The sequence below is a fragment of the Mesitornis unicolor genome, unplaced genomic scaffold (assembly GCF_000695765.1).
Source record: "Mesitornis unicolor isolate BGI_N332 unplaced genomic scaffold, ASM69576v1 scaffold20301, whole genome shotgun sequence".
Lineage (NCBI taxonomy): Eukaryota > Metazoa > Chordata > Aves > Mesitornithiformes > Mesitornithidae > Mesitornis > Mesitornis unicolor.
Window position 1 is genome coordinate 9,142 of NW_010164692.1, and position 27,873 is coordinate 37,014.

Consider the following 27,873-nt stretch of genomic DNA (forward strand, 5'->3'; position numbering starts at 1 on the left):
CCTGTTGCTGACTATCTGGTTTAGATTCAGTTTTTCAGACAGGTGTATAGACCCTCACAGCAAGTAGTACTACTTTCAGAGCTGAATAAAAGTAGTCTAGATTACTTAAGTAATTTTTTTAATCCACAGTCAAATTTAACTTAGACTAATTAACTGTAGAGTTAGAAAGTGAACTGCATGATTAACAAACTGCTTTTTACCCTTTGGAAAAAAATAAGTGCAATTAAAAGAAATTTGCCTTTTAAAATATAGTTTAGTTTGGATATACTTCTTATCCATCTGTCTTCCTTTCATTTTAGTAAAATCAACATACTTATATGTTTTTTCATAATATCAGTAAGAAGATCAGAATCTCTCTACAAATATTACAGCTGTCAGAGTAGGTAATCTGTATTTCTCAACTTCACACTTGATCATGAGGCAATCGTCCGACATCAGGCAGCATAATACTTTAAACCCCTGAGCTATAGCGTCATAGACTAGCCAGCTGGAAGCGAAATAGATTTCCCCTTGCCCATTGCCAATGTGCTGGACTCGACCAGTTCCCTGAAGAGAAATGACTATATACTTGGCACACAGCAGCTGCTAAATTTAAACTCCTCCCAGCCCTATATACTGAGCTTTCTATCTGGTTCAACACTGAACTTCTGTGATTTGACCAGCTTGGATTCAGAAAGCGATCTTAGCCATCAATAAATTTACTGCAACAGATGCTTTGCTTTCCTTTCCTTCATAGTACTAAAAGGAAGTTCCAGCAAGATGGAAAAAGCAGCAGATACAGCCAACCTAATCTGCCATCAACAGTCATTTTGGCTCCATTACCTGCGCCAGTCCACATCCAATTGCACTGCTTCATTTCTTTCATGAATTACTGTCATCTGTAGCAACATGCATGTTTAACCAGCAAATCTGAACTGAATGCAGATTTTCTAGAAAGGAATGGAAGAGGAAAATAGTCTGAATAGTCACCTTCCTTTAATGAAAACAAATTTTAGTTAGGGTTCTCAACTGCTCCTGGAACTACACAAGATTAATCCAACATAGTATGGAATAACCATTGTATCCCTCTCTTGCAATTGTTTAAAATAAGTGCCACTAAACTGAACAAACATTGGCTGTGTGGCTCGGCAGGCATTTATTTAACCCACAAGTTTCTGAGTTCTCTGATACTGATTTATTTTAGAGAAAATTTAATTTCAGGATTAGTATCTTTATCTCAAATTACATTATGTTATAAATTAGCCATATGTGTTGTAAGCCTGGTGGATACTAGATAGGAGATGAATAAATATCAGCAACTTCAGCTGAGGAGATCAATGCTAAAATGCAACTGTTACAGAAGCAGAAGTACAATCATCTGATTTTGTAAACAACAAATTCAAGGTAATTTGGTTTCAATGAAAGTAGGATTTGCTACTTTGGTTTTACTAATTTAATTTTGACACATAGGACTCTGTAACTCTCTCTAGTTTCCATTATTCTTACAACCTTTTTATGTGGAGGCAAGATAGAATGACCCATTAAAACATCTTACAGACATCCTTAGTATGTATACTAACACTGAGATGGATGTATGTTAACTTAACAGAAAAAGAAAATTATTGTCAAATGTTCAGAATCCTTATGCAAATCCCTGAAATTAAATAGAAGATAGATTTTTCCACTGTGTTTTTAGACCAAGAACTTTGGGACTGTTTTTTTTGCATTACATTCATATTCTAATAGCTACCCCACATTAAGTCTAAATATAATGAAGAAACAGAGTCAATATTACTCACAATTTTTAATGAATAAAATAATGATTTAAGAGAAAAGTCTTTATCTGAGCCAAATGCCCTTCAGGTTACACTACCTCCACTGCTGTTTTGTTCCTCTCCAATACAACATTTGTGTTTATGCCATGAAGAATTCTCAAATTTGAGCTTATTCACCTGTGATCAAATCTTTGGGCTTATATCCACCTATGATTAGTCTCTTACAAAGGGTCACAGTTTTATTCTCTTTTTTATAGTTTAAGAGTTTAGGAATAGCAATGGTAAGGCTGAGAAGTTAGTGGTTTATCCAATTTAAAAAAATTAATGCATCTTCCCATTTAAAAATAAGACAAAATACAATCTTCTTTCAAATTGTATATCCAGAGCATTTAGCTGACATGTGAGAGAGGCAGTTTCATGACCTTGCTTTAATTCAGTCAGTATTATTTATAGTAACTGGAGTTGATTTAACATAACAAACTGGGGAGAGATCTATGCTTGACTGGTAAATTGGTTTGTTATCCTGGCATTCAAGTAACACAAATCAAGGTTCTTACCTTTGGTTGCCCTGAGATTTTACACAACCTATGTAGGAGCCCTTATTAACAGATTGACGGGTAGTAATTTCTCCTTTTTTGGCCTTTGTAGAGCAGACAAAACTTTCCGCAAAAATAATACATCAGACTATAGTCTATGGCCTAGATTTTTAACTTCCATAAAACTGGAAATAAAAAAAAGGGTCCTTAATGGTTCTATCTACAATGGAGTATAACTATTACAAGGAGAGATAAAAGACAGTGAAATGGCATATCTTACACTGAAAGATTTCCAACTGTTCCATCACTACATTTATAGTAACTTCAACTTTTTGTAAAGCTTCTCTTTTCTACAGTTTTCTTACTTTTCTTAAAGCTTAAGAGAGGAAATACAATTTGGACTATGTTCTATAAATTGATCTGCCAGGACTGAAGAATGTCAGAAGTCAGCAAGCAAAGTAAAAAATCTTTGTAAAGGAAAGAAAAGATGCTCCCTCTCTAAATCTTAACTGGTAACATTTTTTTTAAATAAGTAAGGATAGATAACAGTAATAAAAAACAGCAAATGGAAATGTAGTCACTAGCATGTGGTCGATCTTTGATCCACAGTTTTCCTGCTATACAGAGTGCAATGGAAGCTCTAGATATTCAACATGCTTAAAAATCCAGTCACTTATGCTAAGGACTAAATACAGAGCTAAGTGCACAGCACCAATTCATACATGTTGTTTGTCGACTTCAAGAAACAAAAATGTTATTTTGTTCTGCAATTGCAATTCCTTTTTCCACCTTCCCAGTTCTGTGTGTGGCAGAGTTTGCCTCATATCAAATATTGTTGAGAAAATTATGGTCCTTTTCTGATGGAAATAAATTCTTATGTTCAGGGAACAAAAGACTGGAAGGCCCAAGAAGAGCTGGATCCCTATGGCCTCTTTGCTCAATCTTTTTTTAAAATACTTTCAGTGTCAGTGGCTTGACATCAAGCAGTAGACTAGTGAGAAGGAAAACATAACAGAATCTGGGGCCACCTAGAAGAGATGTCCACAACTTTCTTCTGCAGAAATAATTTTTGTAGTATTTTAGCATTTTCTACACGGACCTGGCATGCATGAGATTTCCCCCATAGGGTCCAGATTCCTGTCCCTGTGCAGGTACATGATTAATAGGATCAGTTGTCCCTTATCTTTTTTCCATGTTGATATAGGAACCCAAGGCAGATTTTCTGTGTGATATTAAATATCTTCCAATATACCAGTTTCATATGCCAAACTTCTGTCAAGTGTTCTACTGAAGGTGGGAGAGGGACAGCTGAATGATTCACAGAGCTAACCAAACTACCATCTCATCTCCACCCACAACTCTTTGTCGCTTTAGCAGTTCAGGTATGGACCCCTCACAGATAGTTTGTGCTGATTATTTGCTTCTCTGGAGTCAGCACCAAGTGGCAGATGAGTAGCCTTAAGAATTACCTCCCCAGGAGACATTGGTATGGTGTTTAGATCAAAGATTTTACAGACTTTTTAGTTGCATGGAGTACAACTGGTTTTTCCTCAATAAAGAGACTTACCAGGTCCTCTGTGTTTCCTGGAAGCTGGAAATGGAAGGGGGACGCATCTCTGAAAGATTTGTCTCCTTGTGTTTTTGCAGCAGCATCCTGATCAAATGAAGGTTGGCCACCCAGAATGTGAAGGCACCTAAAGACTCAAGATGATTCCCAGTAGCTGATCGCCTGTTACAAGGCTGACTCTTATCCCACTTGTTAAGACATGACATAATGAGCTGCTGGAGAGGGTGCTCTTCCCATATATCTTCTAATGTGTTGGGAAGGATCTATATGGGTTTTCATTTTTCATACCAAGGCTTTTAATTCTAACATGATTCAGTGCGATTCTGTGAATTTTCTTTTGGAGTTTTACAATATAATGGGTTACTCATACTTTTAGTACTGAGAAGTAATACATGTACTAATAATCCCATGCTTATAGGGAAATTTTTTGAAAAGTCTGAAAAATAAAAACTTCCTGAACTGAGAATTTTTCATTAATTTGAAGGAAGAACAACTGCAGGCAGTGCCCTGCTCAGAAAGCAGCTAAAACTCTCCATCTGGTAACCTTCTTTATGGGAAAGTGATAATTTCTTGCTCTTTAGCTTCCTCTGGATACTTCTGTAAGAAAAAAGAGATTTGCCCCCCAGAATTGCCTCAGAGACAAAATGAAAATATTTTAAATATGTATTAGCTTTGAAGAGAGAATCTTCAGAGAAAGTTGTGACACAAAGAAAGCAACTGGATGGAGGTGCAGAGCCGAAGATAGATGTGTTTTGAGTTATGGTAAGGCTAACAAACATCCCATTGTGAATACTGCTTGACCTAGAAGGTACTGATTTTGGAAGAAGAAATGAGAGAAGAAAGGAAATAGAAAACATAAAAGAGAAAATCAAGAACAAAATATAAAGAAAGAAAAGCTAATGTGTATGAAGGAAGATGGAAAAATATATAGCCACAAAATCTCTCAAGATCATACTATCTTTTTTAATTGCGTGAATTAATGGTGTGAACCTGATAGAAACGAAAAAAGACATGTGACTTTTTCCAGTATTAAAATGGTAATTCTTACTCTAGAATTACTCTATGTGCAATATATGGACTGAGATTTTAACATCATAGCGTGTAACATGACAACAACATCACTTTTTTTTTTTAGGCTGCTACAGGATACATAAGTGCTTCAAATATTGAGTAGTACCTGAAAACAGTAGCAATTATGCCAAAACGGGAAAACAACTTTATAAAACTTTTCACATCTTTCCTTATCCTTTAATTATCGAATGTTTTGAAAGGAATAATGATTATAAACAAAATTATGTCTCTTTTAATATCTTGCTGCCATATAGAGTTTTAGTAAAGCATTGCAATGATTATTTACTGCTTAAGTTTATTTGAAACATACTATTAATGAACAATGAGATTTTGATCACTGTTACTATTGTCAGTAAATTTATGCAAAGGATTTCTTTAATCATGCAAAAAGCAGGCATAAATCTTTGAAATAAAACATTTTCATGGAAGAATATAACTTTCTAATTAAAATACTAAAAATATTCCACTTGGTCTGATTCAGGCTGATTTGTTACTTACTAACAATTGTGTAGTTTGCTAATAATTAGGTAAACACCCATAACTGATAATGCTTTTACACATAAGCCTATTGGAGAGACCAAAAGAATTAATGTATATCTCAAATATTGTGGCCAGATAGGTTTTGCAAGTCCTGCTTAGCCACTCTGATTTTGCATGTGGGCAGACAGCAGAAGGTGGGAAGCAGGCGGCCTGTTGGAGGGTGCTCGTTCTGTGCTGTGTGTTGCAGAGCAAGACAGCTCACCATATACGGCCAGGGGTCACAGAGATTTTACTTGGGGAAGGTGCTCATGACCACCGACCACAGTGGCGCCTGTGCAGTAGACCAAGAGGTACCTAAGACCTTGAGAGGCAGGAACTGGACTATATAAGGGAGCCACGTGCGTGCCCACCACCAGAGGATCATCACATTCATCATTGTCATCAACGGATATCACAGGATCCAAGGTCGGTGATATTTTTCCTTATCTCTTTCGTTTCCTGTCTCTCTGTTCTTTTCCTTCTTATAAAGATCTCCAATAAGAACCCGTATTGCCAACATTTTTACATTTTCCAAGTTCCAATTGTTTACCTTTCCATTATAAATAGAATGTTTAACTGGTCATTTGGTGTTGGTTCATCTTAATTTAGCCAAAGTGCATTTGCAGAACCTTAGTTGCTCTCCTCTAGGATGCGACAGCCTGAACCCTGACACCCATATGCATGCTTATTGGAAACCCACATACTAATATTGCTTCAGTATTACTTACATCTTAAATTTAGTTCTGACCTGCCACCACAAATTAAATATTTGAAAGTGAAATACATCAAATTCAGTGTGATTATTTCAGTCTCTAATTTTTTCTAGATAATCCTGCTTTTTCAAATTGGCAGTGGGTTTGTGTCCACTTCCAGAATTGCATGCATTTTGACTACTTTCTAGACTGCATTTTTGAATAATAGCAGCTAGAAAACAGCCTTGCTAAAATGTTGCCATGATGATGACAGTACTTCTTTGTAAACACTGGTGCTGCAGTAATCCAGTGGGACGGCTTAATCCCTGGCGTAGCCCCACTGACAGTCCTGTCTCTAATGGAAAACAATTGCAGGAGGAATTAATTTGGCTGAGTAAAGGTGTGAAGGGTGAAGGTTTACAGCTAACTCCTGATAATTCTGTATAGAGTTAGCTGATTTGTTTTAGCATGTTTCTGGCATAGTATAGGAAACTTCTCATTCTAGTACTGTTCCTATCATACATCCTACTGGTCCTCCATCTGTCCTCTCCCAGTTTCATTTGGTTTACGTGACTCTTGGCTCTCTAAAAAGTGATATTTCTCTTGCAGTAGTTCACGGTTGATGTAGAAATGTAATATTTCATAAAATTAGTATCTGTGTTCTGTTATAAAATTTGAATGCTGCTACAGCTACGCTTTTTTTGATGTAGAGCAGTCACCATTTAACTCAGTCAAGACACAGTTGTTATTCTCAGCTTCAGTGTTCCTGAACCCATATGTGAGAGCTTTCTTTCTGAGTTAATAATCTCAAAGTTAGCACCCCAGAGACTTGCAAATGTTTTTTAAATTCAGCTTTGCTGTTACTGTCCATGTCAGTCCTTAGCTGTAGGAGGAAATTTACATTCAAATTTGTGTGTTGTTAGCAGAATTCTGTTGAGACTGTCACATACACAGTTATGGTATTATTTTTATAACTTTGCCAGTTCTTCAGTATTTCATCTTCCCAAATAATAGAGTACCTGCAATGTTGCCAGGATCCTGTCATATACAAAGGACTTTGATCAGGTTACACTAATTTTGTCAAGCTTGTGCACAGTCAAAGAGTGTATTGACTGTACAGTCTTAGCCTTCATATGCAAAGAGCATAAAACTAAGCTCCTGTTTGCAGCCAGGGGTTGTCTTGCAAAGTTAGAGCCATCTGGGAACTACCTGATAAAGTCTAGTTGAATTTTTAATTTGTGAAAAACATAGGAGAACTATTCTAACAGACTTTAAGACTAACTTTATATTCAGCTCAGTTGAACAGTTTCATCTTTGCATGATGAAATACAAATCTGCTCCCTTTCTATTAAGCAACTTCCTTCACATTGATCTCAGCCTTTGGATTCTTCTCTTAAATACTACAAATTAATTACTTAGTTTTCCAGTGTTGCAGCAGTATAAGCAACACATTCATGGATCTAATAAAAATGCAGCTTTCAATGCAATGATTTGCACAAAACAAAACCCTCTAATAGTGAAATAGACACAAGTCCAAAAAGGAATAATACTGAAATAAAAGCATGCTGCACATTCAAAAAAAAATCTAGATGTAACTGCATCAGGTTATGCATACACAGTAGCATTGTAAGCTAACACTTGCTTTTGGCAACACTTACTAATATAAATTAATAATTTAACCATAAAAGCTTTACAGTCAGTGCAAATAGAAATAAACCTGAAAAGTTCTGCTAAAATAAATCAAAGGAAGTACAGAAGAGTAACTATTATAAGATGTACTAATTTTAAGCACTGTAATTTGTCTGTGGATAAACTAGTGTTCTGGTAACAATGTCTGTAGATCATGACAAGAATGATGGCTTGCTTTGTCACCAATCAGAATTGCCCAGTGGTCTATTAAACAAAATAAAAAGCACTTTATAATCTTAAGGAAACTTGAGAAACCGATTGTTGGGGAAGTGATTTATAAATACTAAAGTACTGGTTATTTATCAAGTAAACTGAAACATTAATCTAGTTTAATTTGTATTTTAAGTCTTTGTGCCTGAAACAGTCTCCAGCAACTCATTTAAATGCAACCTAAATTACAATTAGAATATGAATACCACCAAAATTACATTTGTCTTGGCTAACTATAATCCAAAAGCTCATTTGGAAGCACCTGCAAGCAGCATTTGTTGCCAAATAGAGAAGGCATGATTATGTTTCATTTGACACAATATATTTTCTAAAGTACAGAATTTAAAATGTTTTCAGAACAAAGGACATCTTGTAACCATGGCTGATTATAATTAAGAGTAGTTCAGCTCTGCTGAGGTACCTTGGAATGCTCATTGTTTAACTTGGAAACAATCTGAACTAAAACATGGTGTTACTAGTGAGAATATGCATCAAATAAAGAGTCTGCCTTAATCACTAGAATTTCACCTCTGGGAATAAGTGAAAGTATTGCGATCAAAAAGTTGTTATGCTAAAACAGCTTGAAGCAAAACAAGTGAACAAACAAACAAACAAACAGGCAAATAAAGTAAAAGTACAACAGAAAACCTCACCAACCAGTAGATCAAGTCCAGTAAACCAAATCAAAACACTAAAAGAAAATAAAATTTCTCTCAGCAACTACACAGATTGGCTATCTTTTGTGAATAAATAACTCATGAAGGATGTTAGACTTAAAGTAAACAGGCACAAAGTGGCAATAACTTCCCAGACTGTTTAATATGCTGTTTACTGCATTTCGGCTTCTTTTTTTTTTTTAATTTAAGCTTCAGATACAATATAGGATACAAAAAGTATAGAGTTGTTTTATCAAAATACTGAATATTTTTGAAAACGCAAAGAGTAATTGATGTTTACCAAGAAGCCTGATCAACACTTCTCAAGATTGTCCTGTTATGATCAGACAATTATCTATATATGAATTGGCAGACAGAGGTTTTAATGAAGATCTCAGTGTCCAAAGGCAGTTTTGTGTGTTAGCAAGATTGGCTCAGCTGTGAATCTCAGGGACAATTCTCATAGCTCAGATGGATAGCAGTATGATGTAAACAACCTCTAATTCAAAAACATGAATTTGAAATGGTGGAAATTAGTATTGCCATTCAGAAGCTGTGATAACATATGAAGTGTTCAGTTTCCTTGGATCTAGGGTATTACTAAGTTTCCTCTTCAGAAAAAGGAAATAAAATATTCTACCTACACTTTTGCTTGATCTTTTCTACAACTCCAAAGTAAAACAAAGCAACCAGTTCTTACTATAAGAATTAGTGAAGAGTGAGGTGCAAAAATTGCCATATGAGCATAAAATGGGATGTTTGCCATTGCTGACAATGTCTACTGCTTAAGTATCAGCTGTAGACTCTGACCATGTCTAGTAGAACCTGAGTTTCCAAAAGGCAGTTACAGGATGGTTTTAATGTTTTAATTTTAATTTTCATGCTTGTGTCATGAAACTGCAGACTAGGCAATAAATTCTTCTAAGAACAGACAGGTAAGATACTGTCCTCAGCTGGAATCCCAGACTTCTTTAAATATGTGTCTGAAGTGTGGCTCCTGTGGCCAAGGAACAAGCATGCTAAAAACTCTTTCATTATGCACATGATCTATATGAACACTAAAGAGCTGATGATAAAGATATGAATAAGTTGGGTACATTCTCTTGAATCGCTGTTGTCCTTATTTTAAGCTCTATATTTTTTTCAAGAGGCACTTCTAGAACATCTGGGGTTAGCAGCAGCCTGACAGACTATTTCCTACAAAGATGGGAAGGAATGAATTTTCTCCTGAGCCACACTTCTCTCCAGCAAGATTGCTCTAAATACAATAAAAATTAGCAGAATAATTTTTTCCAAGCTTCAGTTCAGGACTTGAAAAAAGCGAAATCTCAAAGAGGTCAACAGTTACAGCAATTCACAGGTGGTTTGTTTGCCATCACTCATGTGTTGGACCTCACTGTAGGATGCTTTCTGGATTTTAGTTTTGTGATTACTACTGCCATATCTGGTATGCCAAGATGGACTGTGTTTTCAAAGGTGTATTTTGGTACCAGGAAGAACTTGCTTGTCTAGGCTGGTATACTTTGTTTCAGCTGTGGACCCTTCTTATCCCTGCTGTTTGTTATTGTTCCATAATGTTCTAATGAATTGGCTTGACTTGGCTTTTCATTATAAGTTGGATGCATCTGTACTAATTTATAAAAAGGGCACTAAGCATGTGAAACTGAAAATGTGCTCTCTTGGTCACAGAGCTGATGCTGATGAAATAAATGTCAAGGTCATAGACTCCAAAGTGCAGCTAATTATAAACACAGTGGTATCAATAGTCACAAAGCTTTTTATACTTCTGTCTCTTGGAATTACAGATGTCTTATTTTGAAGTAAGGTTAACTGTTAAAGCTTCTTAAATTTTGGCTGAAGGACAGTTACAGGTTAGGATAGCTCAAGGGCTGTATCTGAGTATTCAAATGTGGGATGAAAGAGAGCAAGAGCAATGACTGTAGCATTTGTCAGAGATGCATACTACTTCTAGGCAGATTTACCTCCTATATTTGTTGACTAATGATGTGAAACAATTATGACAGACTAATTTCAGTAATTTTCAATAGCTGAAGGCAGTAGGTGGAGTGGAGAAGGAGGAGAAATATCTCTGTCTATGCCTGAGTGGTCTCTAACTCATTTGGAGGAGCATTGCTCTAATATACTCAGAAAAAAAATGTTTATGAAAGAAACTACTTCTTGTCTTCAAAGATAGGATTTGAAGTTATACTGATCCAGACTACATCTTCTTGCCATGAGGGAAAGTTTCAGTGCCATTCTGTCCTTTCTCTTGCACTAATATATGAGGTATGTATGTATAGCTCTAAGAAAAAGCTATTCAAGAGTTTATAAACTTGCATACTTAGGGAACAAAGATATGTACAATGGAATCTACACCAAAACACATGCAAAATTGAGATATTTTTTTTCCATAAGGCACGACAACATACTTAACTGGCAGATTTAATATTCAGTGTCAGATTTAGACCCACGGTACAGGTTTACCCCTTTCTATTGGGATTTCTCATTGTCAAGACAATTTATCCTAAGTAGCAGGAAATCAGAAAGAAAATCTGGGAAACACTAAGTAGGGAGGAACAGGGGACACACCTTTCATTACCAGCAGTATAAGGGAGGAACAAAGGAGTATCAAAATGCACCCTATAGCAGATCTACTGTGTAGACCTCTATACTGTGAGTTGCTCAGTGTAATTCATCTATGTGAAAATGTGACCTAACAGAAAATGTCTGTTGTTATTATCCAGGACAGTTCACTATCTCATCAGGTAAACAACTGGATATTCTACTTCACATCATAGGTAGTTCAACTGTGAAACTATCTGTCACAGGACATTCTGGATATTAAAAAAGTACACCAATTCAAAAAGTGATTACACAAATGCATAGGAATCTCAGTTAAGGACTTCACATTGGTGATTATAAAAAGACCAGGCTCAATTCCTGGGCCATGCAGCTGAATGGTACACACAGGCTCATTTTGAAAACTGAACAAGACACTGGATACTGAGTACTTGTTACGCTGTTCTAGTCCCATGAGTAGAAGGCTCACCTCTTTCCTCTGGTCCTTTGTGGCTTTTTCACAATGAAGTGTTTTGTAACTGTGCATTAATTTATATACTAGCAAACGCCACTACACAGTGCAGAACTACTGAGATGACGAGAGGACTGGAGCATCTTCCATATGAGAAAAGGCTGAGAGAGCTGGGTCTCTTCAGCTTGGAGAAGAGGAGACTGAGGGGTGACCTCGTTAATGTTTATAAATTTGTAAAGGGCAAGTGTCAGGATGAAGGAGCCAGGCTCTTCTCAGTGATAGCCAAGAACAGGACAAGGGGCAATGGGTGCAAGCTGGAACATAGGAGGTTCCATGTGAACATGAGGAAAATCTTTTTTACTGTGAGGGTGCCAGAGCACTGGACCAGGCTGCCCAGAGAGGTTGTGGAGTCTCCTCCTCTGGAAACATTCAAAACCTGCCCGGACACGTTCCTGTGTGACCCAGTCTAGGTGATCCTGCTCTGGCAGGGGGGTTGGACTGGATGATCTTTTGAGGTCCCTTCCAACTCCTAACATTCTGTGATTCTGTAAATGCTCTTCATACACTTATCTAAAGAAAGTAAATGCAGGTTGCTCATTGCCTGTTTCAATCTGAAACAGTTTTCCTTAAAAACTGATAATGCATTTTTGGACATGAGAGAAAATGGATTGCTACTTTCTACAGCTTTTCATTTGCTGTAGTAAGTGACTTAATCAAGACTAAAGAAAAAGCTCTACATTGAAGTTTTGGATTCTGAGCATGTCCCAGACCTACAGAGAAAGGCTTTCTGGAATGCAGTAAGATACTGTGGAGCCACAGGAAGCTCTCAAGGAATATCTATGTCTATCTTCTCAGGATACAACAATTACCAGGACAGCGATTTCTGAAACTGTTGACTGCCAATTTTCTTTAATAACTACTCATGAATCACTCTTATCTCCTTCTTAGTGTTTGGTTTTTTTTGTTTGGTTTGTTTTGTTTTTTCCAGGAAGAGAGGAGGGTGGGGTGTGGTGGTGTGGGTTTATTTTTTTCTTTTCAAAACTAGAGAAGCTATTTAGTGTTTAACACTTTCTCTTCAGCTTACCCATTTCACCACAGAAGCAGGCATCCAGGGTCAATGAAGTGTTGGAGCTTTGTAATGTTATTAACAAGGTGAAAAGGAAGTAGAATAAAAAGTATTTAAATAATAAAAATATCTAACAAGACAATGCTTGAAAGCAACGCCAAGAAACCTAGCTATTTGAATAATTAATTAAAAATACTGTAAGTATGGAACAAACAAGAAAAGTCAATGTGCATGCACAACAGCACACACTGGGATCTATATTTATGCCTGATCACCAATTGTGTGGGTATAATGAAGAGCATTCACTCAAAACCACCCATGATGTAATGACGTTTTTGCTTAATATTTAGTAAGTTAAAAAGGTGATTATGCTAGAACTTATATTAGATTGGTCCTTCTTTTCTGCCCCATGCATCCTTATATCATCTTGTAAAGTTGACTTGTGAAATACTCTGTTGAGTCCTGTTCTGGAATTTTATAGTAAATTGTAGTCGCTGCATGACCTAGCTGCAAAGCATAGCCTGATTTCAGTCATTGCAGGTAATTTCTTTATCAGGGTGATGAAGAGCCTGACTAGAGGAGAGGCACTGCTGAACCTGTTGCTCACTAATGTGGAAGAACTTATAGAAGAGGTTAAGACTGGAGGTAGCCTGGGCTGCAGGAATCATGCCCTGGTGGAATTCTCAGTCTTGAGGGGTACAGGACAGGTAAAATGTAGTCAGGACTCTAAGCCTCAGAAAGGCAAACTTTCAGCTATTTAGGATGCTAGTATGTGGGATCTCTTGGAAACTGTGGCAAAGGAGCAAACAAGAGCTAGGAGATATTTAAAGACATTCTTCTTAAGGCAAAAGAGCTCCCAATCCCAATGTGGAAGAAGTCAGGCAGGGGCCCAAGAGTGCAGGAAGATCAGAAAAGCCAAGGCACAGGTGGAACGAAATGTAGGTAGGGACATGAAAAGTAATAAAGGCTTCTTCAGGTATGCAGGACAACAAAGGAATATGAAAGAAACTGTACCCACTGTGATGAACAAAATGGGAGACCTGGCTACAGCTGACATGGAGAAGGCTGAGGTACTCAGCAACTATATTGCCTTAGTCTTTACCAGGAACTGCTCAAGCCACACCACCCAATTCACAGAATCCAAAGGCAGGGACTGGGAGAATGAAGAACTGCCCACTGCAGGAGAAGACCAGGTTCAAGACCATCTAAGGATCCTAAAGGTGCACAAATCCACAGGTCCTGAAGGAACTGGCAGACATAGGTGCTAAGCCCCTATCTATCATATTTAGAGAAGTTGCAGCAGTCTGGTGAAGTTCTCACTGACTGGAGAAGGGGAAATAATCCACATTTTTAAAAAGGGGTAACAGGAAGACTCAAGAAACTACAGTCCAGTCAGTCTCTACTCTCATGGAGCAGGCTGCAGGAGGTGCTAAGGCACATGAAAAATAAGGAGGTGATTGGTAACAGCCAACATGGCTTCACCAAGGGCAAACTGTGCCTGACAAATCTGGTGGCCTTCTATGATGAGGTTACAGCATTGGTGGATAAGGGATGAGTGACTGATTTCATCTATCTGGTCTTGTGCAAAACATTTTATATCAACATATCCTTGTCTCTCAAATGGAGAGACATGGCTATGATGGGTGGACTACTTAATGAGTAAGGAATTGGCTGGATGGTCATACTCAAAGAGTTGCAGTCAAAAGTGACGAGTGTGTCCCTCCACCAGTGACATATAGTGCCCCTCAGGGGTCCATATTGAGACCAGCACTACTTAGCATCTTTGCTGAGGACATGGATGGTGGGATTGAGTGCACCCTCAGCAAGGTGGCAAACAACACGAAGCTGTGTGGTGTGATTGATACTCTAGGAAGAGCAAGATATCATCCAGAAGGACCTGGACAGACTAGAGAGGTGGGCCTGAACGAAGTGGGCCAAGTGCAAGATTCTGCAGCTGTGTAGGGGCAACTCCAAACATGGGCGATGAGTGGGTTGAGAGCAGCCCTGCAGAGGACTTGAGGATATTGGTGGATGAAAAGCCTGAATGTAAGCTGGCAATGTGTGCTTGCAACCCAGAAAGAAAACCACATCCTGGGCTGCAGCAAAAGAAGTGTGATCAGCAGATCAAGGGAGGTGATTCTGCCCCTCTACTCTGCTTTTGTGAGACCCTACCTGGAGTACTGCGTCCAGTTCTGGGGCCCCCAGCAAAAGAAACACATGGACCTGCACAAGAGGTCCAGAGGAGGGCCAGAGATGATCAGGGGCTGAAGCACCTCTCCTATGAGGACAGGCTTAAGAGAGCTCAAGTTGTTTAGCCTGGGAGATCTTACAGCAGCCCTCCAGTACCTGAAGGGGGGCTACAGGAAAGACAGAGAGGGACTCTTTAGCAGGGAGTGCAGTGATAGGACAAGGGGTAACAGTTTTAAAGTGAAAGAGGGTAGATTTAGACGAGGCATTAAGTAGAAATTCTCTATTGTGAGAGTGGTGAGACACTGGCACAGGTTGCCCAGAGAAGTTGTATGTTCACTCCCTGGAAGAAGAGTTCAGGGCCAGGTTGGACGGGGCTTTGTCCCTGACACCTAGTTGGAACTAGATTATCTTTAAGGTCTCTTCTAACCCAAACCATTCCATGATTTTATACAACCCTTTATTTTTCTGTAAACTGAAAAATCAGTAAACTGAAATCTGGTTAATAAAAGGCATATTTTATTTCCCAAAGCTAATGACTACAGAATTTCCAGCTTCAATTCTGAGGTTAATTTCAGACTATTTGTGTAAAATCAGGCAAGTTATCATTCACATACCTATGGACCACAATAACAAGGGCTATAGAAAAACAATTAGGATGACAGAGAATGCTGGCATTTATTCAGAAATCAACAGAACAGATATTTATTATAAGTCTTGATAAACTTGAAAAAGTGAAGACATATACTATTCGGCAATATAGCATAACGCAATATGAGCTGTTTAGGAAACATGCAGTTGTAGAGTTGCAAGCTCAATATCTGCAGCCTCTTGCATAGAAAGATGTGTCATCTCTCCCACACGTTTAGTCAATAAATTTGTTTGCAAAGGCTCTGGGAAAAAAAAAACCACAAAAAACACATTCTTGAGATGATACTTCAGTGTTAGTTCCATCCAGCTGCAATGCCCTGTACAGAAGGAGCTATTTCAAATTTTGCCTCTACAGAGTGCAAATGCTACAGGAAATTGAGAAAAGTTAAAGCAATCTAAGAAATTAACATAAAAGAGTCATGTATAAAGAATGGTTTTTTTAAAGTAAAAAGGACTGTTAAAAATCTTTACTTTGTATCTTATTAAAACAGCTAAAAAACACCAACAAGCCTCTCCGCAATGCCAATCTTGGCATCACTTGCCATAAACCTAAAAGGCAACTGTAATTGTGAACAGTTAAAGGAGAATTTTTGTATTTCATAAGCTGATCAAGTATAAAATTCATTTAATAAAAAAAACATATTAAACCATCCAACTGGATGAGGTTGGTGATGTAAGAAAAGCTTATCATAAAACGTAAGTATGTGTGAGCCCCCAGGTAAAAGTACTAGTGCTTTATTCTGTTTAAAAGCAAGCATATAGGTAATACTACAAGTGAAAGGCTTCTAGGCGTATTCTGTTTGGATCTTCTGGATGTCTCAGGGCAATCCCATATCGCAGCAGCAGCTCAACATAAGGTGGCCAAAATGAGTCTGTGATTTCTACATAGGGTTCATGTGGTGTGCTTATTAATTTGTTTATAAGAATCTGGAAAACCAAAAGGATAAGATTTAGGAAATGAACAAAACAGCTACATTTTTATCCCCTTTAACGAAATTTATACAAATTATTGTAATGAGAAACTTATGAAGGCAATATAAGAAGAGTACAGGAGAAATACAAGACCTGTTCAAGGTAGAATTAAAACAAAGAACTTCCAATTAACTTCATTACATCTTATTTTTATATAAAAATTAGAACTAAAATTATCCTTTAATCCAGTCTAAGTTTTTTAATATCTGTCAAAAATTTTTAGTGGATTTTAGAAAGTGTAGCTCTAAATGCAAAAAAAAAAATCTAATTAATCTCTAAATCAGTATTTCTTAATTTAAGATTAAAAGCATTAAATAAGAGGGAAAAGCTAGGCCTTTGAGAATCACTTGCTTTAAAGCCATAATGACTTACTGTCAATAAGTAGTATTTTTCCCTCATTTTTTCAGATTTTTAGCAAAGAATAATGTCCATCTTACAATTTTTTTCAAAATTTGATCTCACTAATAAGCGGGAAAAAAAATTGTGTTCCTAGATTGGGAAGAATTATTTTTCATGTGTGCTGTACTGTTAAAAATAAGTAAATCTGCACTTACTCATCATAATCCTAGTTTAACTTCACTACATCTGCACAACAAATCTTTCTGCTCATCTCATAAATGGATTACCCAAATTGTTAATGTCACTTCTTGTTTGGGCATGACAAATGCCTTATAACAATTCACCTCCTCTTGATACTTCCTTACTTCTCCTTTGTTCCTTATCTAAATACAAAACTTAGTTAACAGAGTTAAAAACAAAGACTAGTTTTGACATTATTTTTGTGCTCTTGGAGACCATGTTTACGCCCTAATAGTATGGCTCATGGGAAATACTGCAGACAGATTAAATAATCTTACCCATCCCATGGTGCTCTCTCTATTCATCCCAGATATTTCATCTTTCTACTCAGAGCTCCTAAATGTTAGTCTTCCCAGTTTCAGTAGATACAAAATATTGTCTGCCTCTTCACTGCTAAAGAAAAACTCAAATTCTTCAATACTAGGCTTTACTCTTTTTTCACCCATTGCTATTTAAAAAAAAAAAACCTGATCTCCTTTTTGAGACTGTTCAAAAGAATCATTACAGTTTATATCTTTAGTACTTACCTGCCCCAATTTTAAGTATTTTCTCCAAATGCATTATTTTAGATTAATTGTTACTCAGTCTTTTCTGACATCTGGTATTCCAAAATAGCCTTTATGGTTGTAATTTTATATACATTTGTATTGTAAAGTCTTTCAATTCTTAAACTAGTTCACTAAATTTTCAATCTGAAAGGAATAATCCTCAAACTGTTTAGAAGGAAAAGAGTTACTACACTTGTAAAAAAATTACAGCTCGTTACTAGAATAAGAAGTAGCATAATAAAAATTCTAAGGTTTGCATGAGAAGAGAGAATTTACTGTCTGCTTACTACTTCTATTAATTTAGTGAAGTAGGAACAGATATACTTAAATAATATAAAATGTATACACCTAGCTTGTCAAAGTGGTGTTTATTAAAAATGTACACTTCCATTATTTAACAAACACAGAGACTGAGGAGACATGGTTAGGAATACATGCATTGATTGCAATTCTGTGACTGAATTACATACAGCAACTCCTAAGTCTGTAATTATAATACAAATATGACTTTGCATTTGTCTTTTTAAGAAACTATTATCCACATCTAAGAAAACACTTCTGAAATTTAACAGGGACTTGAAGCTAGAACCAAGTTACTCAACAAAAAAAACCCAACCTATTACAAAGGTAAGGGATGTTGACAGTTTACACCAAGGAGGAGATTACCAATATCTGAAAAAATATGAGGGCAATTTTAAAGCATTAGAAGAGCATTAACATTTTAATTCTAGAAGGAGTGTGACTAATTTGAATTCTGATCTGCAGCATGTAAAATTATTTTGGTGATGTAAGCCCAAAGTCTAGGCTTCAAACTAAGTACAACAATGTCATAGTGACCAGATAATAGCATCTTAATACCAAAGAGGTGTTATTCATTCTGTTTCTCTCACGAAAATAAACCTTTTTTCCTCCAGAGAAGTCTTACACATAGATGCTTACAACTGTTTGAAGAGTAAGGGTAGAGGAGGAATAGGAAATTTCACTTCAAATGCTACATTTAAGACAAGAAGGAACAATGCTAGTGAAAAAAAATTTAATGTTCCTTCAAAATTATGCTTTGAAATTCAAATTCACAAATTGTACTTTGACTAAAAATACAAGCAAAGCAATGGTGTCATACTTACAAAATCAATAAGAAATTGGGGGCCCAAGGTAGTTGGTTTATATTCAAGGACCACTTCTTCCAAGCTCAAGATCAGAGCATCCCAACAGGTAGGAAATCAAGAAAGGGAGCCAGGAGACCCACATGGTTAAACAGGGAACTGCTGAGCAAACTCAAGTGGAAGAAAGAGTCTATAGATCATGGAAGGAGGGGATGGCCACTTGGGAGGAATATAGAACTGTTGTCAGAGGATGTAGGAAAGCAACTAGAAAGCTAAGGACTCCTTGGAATTAAACCTTGGCAAGGGAGGTCAAGGACAACAGAAAGGGCTTCTGCAAATACATTTCAGACAAAACTAATGCTAGAGGCAATGCAGGCCCACTGCTGAATGAGGTGGATACCCTGGTGATAGAGTGTACTAAGAAGGCAGAGTTACTGAATGCCTTCTTTGCCTCTGTCTACACTGCTGGAGACTGTCCTCAGGAACCTCAGACCCCTGAGGCCTCAGAGGAAGTCAGCATAAAGGAGGAGTTTGACTTGGCTAAGACTGGGTTAGGGATCAGTTAAGCAATGTGGACATACATAAATTCCAACTCCTAACATTCTGTGATTCTGTGAAGAACCACATGAATCATAATCATTGATGTCCTCATATAAGAAGATAATTCAGTTAACATACGAGACTACACATTAACTGGTCCTTCTATAACCGTTTCAGAAATACTTTCATTAAAACAATGCAAACTATAGCAAGAAATGGAACAATTAATTTTTTTTGTTAAGCATAGCATTTGTCTCCCCTAATGTGAGACAGTAAGGCTCATAAAACGTCTTTAAAATAATAATTATAAAATTAAGTGCTAAGAGACAATCATTCTCCAGCTTAAGTTGAAGAATCAGTTATCTAAATTACTGCCATATATCTTGTAAAATGTTAAAGAGTTTAATTTCATAGGAATTAGAATAGAAATCTGACATTCTTAAATATTTATCTTATAAATGTAATATGATGAAATCTGAGTGCCAGAAAGTCCTGCAAATCTCTACATAACAAAACTCTCTTACCTCTAAAGTTTCATGTACTGTTCCCAGTCTTACATCTGGCTTTCCGGAATTCTGCAAAGATAACCATCCCCCCCACCCAAATTAACAAAACCCAGAACTATATCGTCAGGAAAAATGTTAATTGACAAATAAATATAATCACACAATTATTTGATTTCATAGCACACCATACATGAAAACTTTTACTTAGATTTAGTCATGATAGAAATACATGCAAATCATTCATCTACCAGTTCAATGTCATATACTTTAAATGTAGCACTTTTAAAATTAATTATTAAAAAAAGATTAATCTTAAGTGATCATAGTATTTCTACCTGGGTTTACATTTTAATAAAACCAAGTAAATCGTATTTATCATATCATGCAAAACATTCTGTGACTACAATTATATAAGGAAAAAATGAAGTTTTTAGTGAACTTTAGAAAAATACTTACAACACAAATTTGGCACAGCTCAAGACTTCAGTTCCTATTGCCTTAATATTTTTTCATGATTTGCCAATGAATATTTGTTTACTCTTACTCTGAAGTAAGTTTTTAAAATGGCCAAGCTTAAGAAATAGAATAATTAAAAAATTGGAAAAAAAAAAGTCCTTGATAAAATATAATTAGAAAATTACTAGTTTTCATTTGTAGTAAGCAAATCAAGCCATTTGGCTCTAAGTTGATATGGACTTCTTAGGCTGTAATGCCAGCAAAACTGCTTGTGCTGTTGCACAGTGAACCTGATTCTACTATTTTTCAATTCTACCCTTTTTCCTCATCCACTTCACATTCAACAAAATAAAGAAGGTAATATAGCACTGGTGGCTGCCTACTCAGCACTGCTGTTGAATTAGTCCTAAGATATTAACAGATGTGCAGCACTTTATACACACTCCGTTTCTGGGACAGAAGAAGAATGAAAGCAATAAAGAAGAATTTGTAAAAGGCAAGTTCTTGGTTCTTTTTTTCCAGCCACAGTTCTTGATATTCTCACCTTGAGAAAGTCACAGGGGACATGCTGCCTGCGCCATGGAAAAAACCGGCAAACCATGGAGCTAGGGGTCAACAATACCTATCTTTGTGGCTTTATCTTGATACTAAGCTGTGGAAATAGAATCTATGCTAAGAAGCTGCAAAAGCTTCCTTGGAACAATCATGAAGATACCTCATAGCCTTGGCTGTTGTATTTCCCTGGCCAAAAATATTACTTTGTAACTTTTGTAGTGGGTTCAATATTCATGTTTCAAAGTTGAAATCAGGTTATGACTTCAGTGATTCTAAAACTGATATACAAAGAATAAAATCCTAAGGATATTAGTTGCTTAGTTTTAAGAGGTTGCACTCTTACAAAACTAGCAAACTTATTTTTCTAGGTTTATAATATACATTGTCTATATTGTTTTGTAAGATTGTGTATTTTAAGTGTCACCAATATAATAAGTGTCACCAATTAATTAATGCTTATAAAATCACTTTTTTAAAGCAGGATGCTTATTTATTTATTTAACCTGAAAGTCAGCTTCTCCTTTCCATCAGATAGATTGGCATAAAATACTCCTCAAAATAGGACTTCACATATTTCTTATCTTGAAAAAGAATCTTCTTTTTTTCCCCCCCTTTTTTTTTAAATCCAAGATTTAAAAGGCATGATAATTCTTACCTCAGTCACTAGCTATAATAAAGGTGTTGAGCCATGGCAATAGAAGCTAACCTAGGCTGCTGTGATTCAGTCTTCCCTCCCACTCTCAATCCCAGACGCAGGTGCCTGGTGAAAGGAGGGTGGAACCAAAACACCGAGGCTTGTAACAGTTCACACTACTCAAGGGCTGGGCCCACCAGTCAGCCTCACACATCTGCCCTCACACAGAGCTACTGAGAACACAAGAAGCTTCCACAAATGAAGTGAAGTTACTGTTGTACAGAGTTAAGGGTTTCGTGCTTCCAGAGTGTTGAACCAAGCTGATAATAGATGTTAATAACGTGTTTTCCTGAATCAATGTAGCAGCAAATTTCATAGCTAACACAGACAATTTCTACTTCTGACACAGTAAAGAACACAACATAGATGAAAATGGCTGCCTCTCTGGCCTTTACATTTAATCACTTTGACGCAGATTATGAGGGACCTGCAGTTGAGCCAGCCACTGAGATCTAACTGAGCCAAAAGATATAAAGGCAGCTATGAATTCACAGAGAGTGTAAAGAAATAGAAACACTTGTCAGAAAAATTGTGTTCAAGCATTCAGGAAATCCATAAATAAAATTAATACTAAGACAATTAGATAAATTTCCAAGTAAGATCTTAAATTTTACATTTAAGGAAAAAAAAAACAAGTAGAAGGTGAACTTCTGTGAGCAGAGGAAGGGTTGATTAATCCCAAGCACCTTGAGTGATTATTTTTTTCTTTAGACTTTAATAAGGAAAACTGCATGGAAGAGAGATGAAGGCAGGGTAGCTAATAAGAATTTCTAAACAGTATAACAAAGACTGAGAAAAATCAAGCAGTTGATTTTGCAGTTGATTTTTTAGGTGGATGATTTTACATAAAAATTTCCTCAGAATTTTGAAACACATATGAACTCATAGTTTCTTATGTTTAAAACACAGTTGCATATGACCATGAGCAACTCGATCCAACTTTGACATTGGCGCTACCTTGATGATGGTGCAGGAAAGGAAGATCTCCAGAAGTCACTTCCATCCTATATTTTACTATTAACACCACATAAATAGAAGTAAATAAGTCGTTGGATCTCATTATTTGAAATAGATTTTTAAGAAAATAATGATATATTTGGGTGTAAGGATCAGTCTGGCTCATAGTATAAACAGGTTTTGGTAATGTCTAGTGCACCAGGCAACATATGGGGGAGTTGCAGCAGCAACTCAGCCTTGGATTGCCTTGAGACAGCCCATGGGGAGCTGTGTAGATAGCGCAGCCCTGGGTTGTCTGGTAAGCACAAAACTAAACTGGGTCATTCAAAGAACCAAAACCTGAGTTGAGCCTTGAAATCCCCCAACAAACAGTATGTCCTGAGTCCAAATCAAACCACTATTCAGTTGCCTAAAAGTAAGACAAAGATAAGCTGGAGGATTTCTGTCTGGCTTCAATACAAAGATAAGCAAGAGAAAGCATACAGAAGGGAACATCACCCATGAATAAATAAAGATAAGGGGAAACACTGCTAAAGACAAACAGCCCAGGTGGTCTAATCCACTCAGACATGACCCTTCCTGCTGTCTCGTACACCAGGGGATAAAACTCTAAGATTCATGTTAGAAATGGGGAGTTACTTCTCCAGCCATGGAGTGATGAGAATCTTCCCCCTTGGTCGGAATGCTGGCCAAGGTAACTTATGTGGGAGTCCTTACCTGGAGGGATAAGTGAATATTTGGCAGGCTTTAAGTTTGTGGTTGCAGGTGACTGACTAACACACGTGTGGTATTCTGAGTTGTGAGTTGTGATAGTGTGTTCCATGAATCGTCTGGGAGTTATAATAGTGAATTTTGTGAGTAGCCTGGGAGTTGTTGTGAATTGCTTAAGAGCAGTAACAGTGACTTTTGTGAGTGGCCTGCGGCCTGTCGTGAATCGCCTGTGGGCTGTAATAGTGCATTTTGTGACTGTTGTAGTTACAATAGTGCATTTTGTGAATCTCTTGTAGTTGTAATAGTGTAGTCTTGCTTTTAAAACTCCAATAGCGCATTCTCCATTGTATCCATAGAACCTGCAATAGTGACACACTGGATCTGCACATGTTGTTCAAATAAATTGTTAAATTTAATCTCTGCAGTAAAGTCTCTTTTCGTCACAATGGGAAAAAAGGACAATTTCTTAAAACGCATCTGGGATAGTCATTAGTGCTTGAAGAGGCATGTCATAGAACAATTGTAGGATGAATAAAAACTATCAAAGAGGGAGATGACGTATCAGGCTGAAATCAGGAAATATATGATTGAAAGACAACCATTAATTAAATCCTCAAAGCTTTAATTTCTTAAATGTTGGAACAAAATGTTTCATATTTAGTAATAGCAGGAAACTGGAAGGCAATATATGCATCAATATATGCAGAACTAAGATATAATAGAATAAGATGTTTGAAGATGGTTGAATAAGACTTTGAAAATGGATATCATGGCTCAAAGGCTCCATTTGGTATTTTTATGTGCAAAATATGTACTTCTATGCAAAACTAAGGTTTTTTATTATTTATTTTTTTTTATAAATTAAAAGCTCAGGGTTCATCAGTTGAAAATAAAAGGAATAAAAAGACAAGGGTGTAATTAGTTGCTTTTGTGATGACTGTGAGGTAGTAGTTTTGTTTAATATATTAGGCTTTACCAGGTTCAAAAGAAGATGAATCCAAGTGGAAGCAAATATATAAAATAGATATTATTAGGATGTTTTTTTTCAATTTGCTGGCTATCTTACAGGAGAAGAACAAGAACGCTTTACTAGTTCAATTAGCAAAACAAAAAAAGTAGAGGGTAAAAGATTTCTGTCTTGATAGATATATCAAGAGGAATAAACACAAGAAAGAAAAGGGGCTATTCTAAGGATAATACCAGCATAAGAATACATGGATCTGTGTTAGACATGAATAATCTGACTGGAAGTTAGGAGATAGTTTCTCACCAGAGTACTGAGGTACTAGAACAAACCCCAATAAAAAGAGTAGTAACAAAAATAATTACTTTTTAAGTGGAGCTCAATGATAGTATTAAATATTAAGTGGTTGTCTGAAGTAACAGATAACTGGATTAAAGAAATCCTTTCTATTTCTGTATTCTTACATGTGTCCGCAATCAAAATCAACCCTCACCTTTTTAGTGGCTACTCGCAGAGTTTGAATTTATTATGCAAAACACTCCCTGAATGCCTATTTTCCCTAAAGTTTTAAGATAATTTATGGCTCAGTTTACCTGAACAGAAATTGATGGTTAGCATTACAAAACTACACTGTAATTATAAACATTTGTCCTTATTATTGTTCCAAAAACATTGCTAGACAATTAAAATTTTCTTTACCAAGAAAAATACAAATCTGCTTGCCTAATTCAGTAAAAAAGAAAATGGAACAAGTTGGATTGAACCCCTCACCATTTCCAAATTTGGCACAGTCTGCAGTTCAGTAAGAATTACAATACATTGCTATGCATCATATTGGGTAACAGATATATGCATTAAAACAAGAAAATATCCAGTTGGGAACCAGCTTAAATAATACAAACCAACATGAAAAATACCAACTAAACATAGAGCATCATCTGTAAGAACTGTACTTTTTTCAAAATATAACTGCAGACTCTATGCTAGTGACTTTAAAAGTTATTGCATCTAGTTAAATAGAAGCTGAACATTTCAAATTTAATAGTTAAGAAAAATCTTACCTTCATTTTAGAGCTTTCATGTTCATTTGGAAAGGGAAAATATTCTTCTAGAAATTCACCCAGATCATTCAAGATTTTTTCCTTATATACGTCTAGTTCCAACTTTTGCTGTTGCAGTTCATTAAACACTCTAATATTCAAACTAATAGTAAAAACACAGCAACAAAATATGAAATTCAATAAAATAATTAAGTTCTTAACAGCAAAAAATCTGTATTATTTGCTGTTGTAAGTTCAACATCTTGAATCACAGGATATCAGGAGGTAGTAGCAATATTTTTCATGTTTCAAATGTGGATTACTCAGTTATTATTGCATCTATTTAAGAAAACAAGGAGTATGCTTTACAAGTTTGCTCATTTACTCTTGTTGATATTTAAAGTTTTCAATATAAAAACCAAACACTGTAGAAATACCTTTTTCTGGAATGTTCTTGACCTTGGTGTTTCATCTCTTCTTCAATTCTATTAAAAGTATCTAGTAGCTGCTCCTGTTGCTCATACCACTGCTGTTCTCTTCAAAATATGAAAAGTAGGAAATAGCACAACAGATAAATATTGTTCTCAGACAGTCAAAAAAACCCGTGTGGTAAAAAAGCGTACAGCATTTACAAGTCTCAAGTACTGCATTACCTTCTCAGATCTTCTTCCAGTTGTTCATTCTTTAACTTAAGTCTTGACAGCACCATTTCAAGATCATTCTTTACTTTCTTCAACTATAAAAAAGTAAAAATAAACCTACAGTTTGCAGATATCCCAGTCTGTAGTGTTTGCTTTATGTCAGGTTACATCTATAAATGTCGTAAAGAGGGCCAAAATTGCCTGTAGTTTCTTAAGAACTACAGCTATAGAAGGGCATGGTATTTTTAAATCCAGTTGAAGTTACTTAAGATGTTATTGTGACCAGTTGCTCATTAGTGTCTGATTAAAGCTCTACAAAACAGCATAGCTGATTTTACTTGGAGCAAATTATGGAGTACACACATGAACTGCTCATCTGATGAAAGAGTGAGGAGAAAACACCTACAGCACCACTGCTGCATTATCCAAATCATTGCAGCTGTTTGCAAGAATGAATCCATGCTAACTGCACCAACATAAAATGTACAGCACTCAGAAAACAACGATGCTGGAAAGAAAGATTCATTGCATCCATGAATTAAATGGTCCTCAGTGACATGGACATATTTGGAGGAGGAAAGAGGGAGAAATGTAGACAGAAGCTATATGTGCTGCTGAGGATAGGGAACAGTGGACTGGGTCTTTCACTAATGCATTATGTTCTACAAAGCAGTATTTCTAATAGCTTATGATTTTTTAACATCAACAGATGATTCGTATGTATTTTGTCTCCTACACAAACTATGAGAGCTTTTATAGTTAGCTCAAAGAAAAAATTGTGAAAATATTTTACAGAAGCAAGTGTGCAACATCTAAAAAAAATTGGAATCTTCAACAAAATAGGCCATAAAATGGGATAGCAGATCAAACATGCCATAGCAATACAGTCAAATGAAAGTGTGTAACCAAACAATTTATTAATAGTGACTCTTAACAGCAGTTGGGTTCCTTGTTGTGAGTGATACAGGAAGGAAGAAAGCTGCGAGGAAGAAGAAAACCCAAGATGTTTGGGTTTTGTTTTGGTTTTGTTTTGCTTTTTAAACCATAGCCACAGGAATATTCTCAAGTCATGTTGCATACCAATATCCAATCAATATAGTGTAATGCTACCCATAACACACTCTTGATTTGCTCTTTCTTCCAAGGCTGGAATAACTCAACAAAATATTTGCAAATTATTTCCACAAAACTCTAGATCTAAGAACGCTGACTCTTTTGTTGTTATGTATCAAGTATGATATGCCTCTTTTGTTGTTATATATCAAGTATGATACGCAATACATAAAAACTCTTCATTTAAAATATCTTTCATTACAACTAGGAAATTTTAGTAGTTATAATACAGAGGACAAAAGATATTAGAACAAGAACAATGCCTGAAGAAACATACAGTGTATTGGAGGTAGTCCACCACAGGAGTAGTCATGGGAAAATGTGGCAATTATACACATTTTTTTAAACAAAATTCTATTCTCTCTTAACAAACAAAGACTTACCTCTTCTTTTCCTAATGCTAGCAGTACATCTGGATTGGCAGAAATTACTGAAAAATAAAAACAAATTGGTTTTTTGGCACTGGATGCTGTAGACTTTTTTAATACGGAAAAGCAGCCTGGCTAGAGAGAAACTCGTCTCTTAACAAAGTAACTTGGCTGTCATTTAAGCACATTTTGTGGTGCCCCGCTGTGCTAACCTACTGTCGCTCTTCAGCAAATTAAATCAGACTGAAAAAAGTGAGGTGTTAGTGCTTCTGTATTATTTTTTTATACTTGAGCCAGCTGAGGCACATAACATTGAAATGTGAAGTTTGGTCATACTTCAAGATAAGCAAGCCTAATTTCTTCAGTGGAAGGGATTCAATCAACATTACCAATGCAGGCAACAAAATTTTTCTCATCTTCCTTGTCAAATAGTCTCTCATATGCTTGATCAGGATTGTAAAACCTCTCAGAAGTAAAGAACTTAAAAAGCATGTCAC

The 27,873-nt window shown here is 36.3% G+C and overlaps 1 protein-coding gene across 1 annotated transcript; it reads right to left on the reverse strand.

Annotated features, from left to right (window-relative positions):
* Window positions 1–16,397: 16,397 nt before the first annotated feature.
* CENPK (centromere protein K) lies at window positions 16,398–27,438 on the reverse strand (the record flags this gene model as incomplete). Its single annotated transcript, XM_010194403.1, has 6 exons — window positions 16,398–16,556; window positions 19,896–19,946; window positions 25,276–25,417; window positions 25,692–25,790; window positions 25,908–25,990; window positions 27,392–27,438. Coding segments are annotated over 6 exons (581 nt in total), but the record flags the coding sequence as incomplete, so codon positions are not given.
* Between the last annotated feature and the right edge of the window lie 435 nt (window positions 27,439–27,873).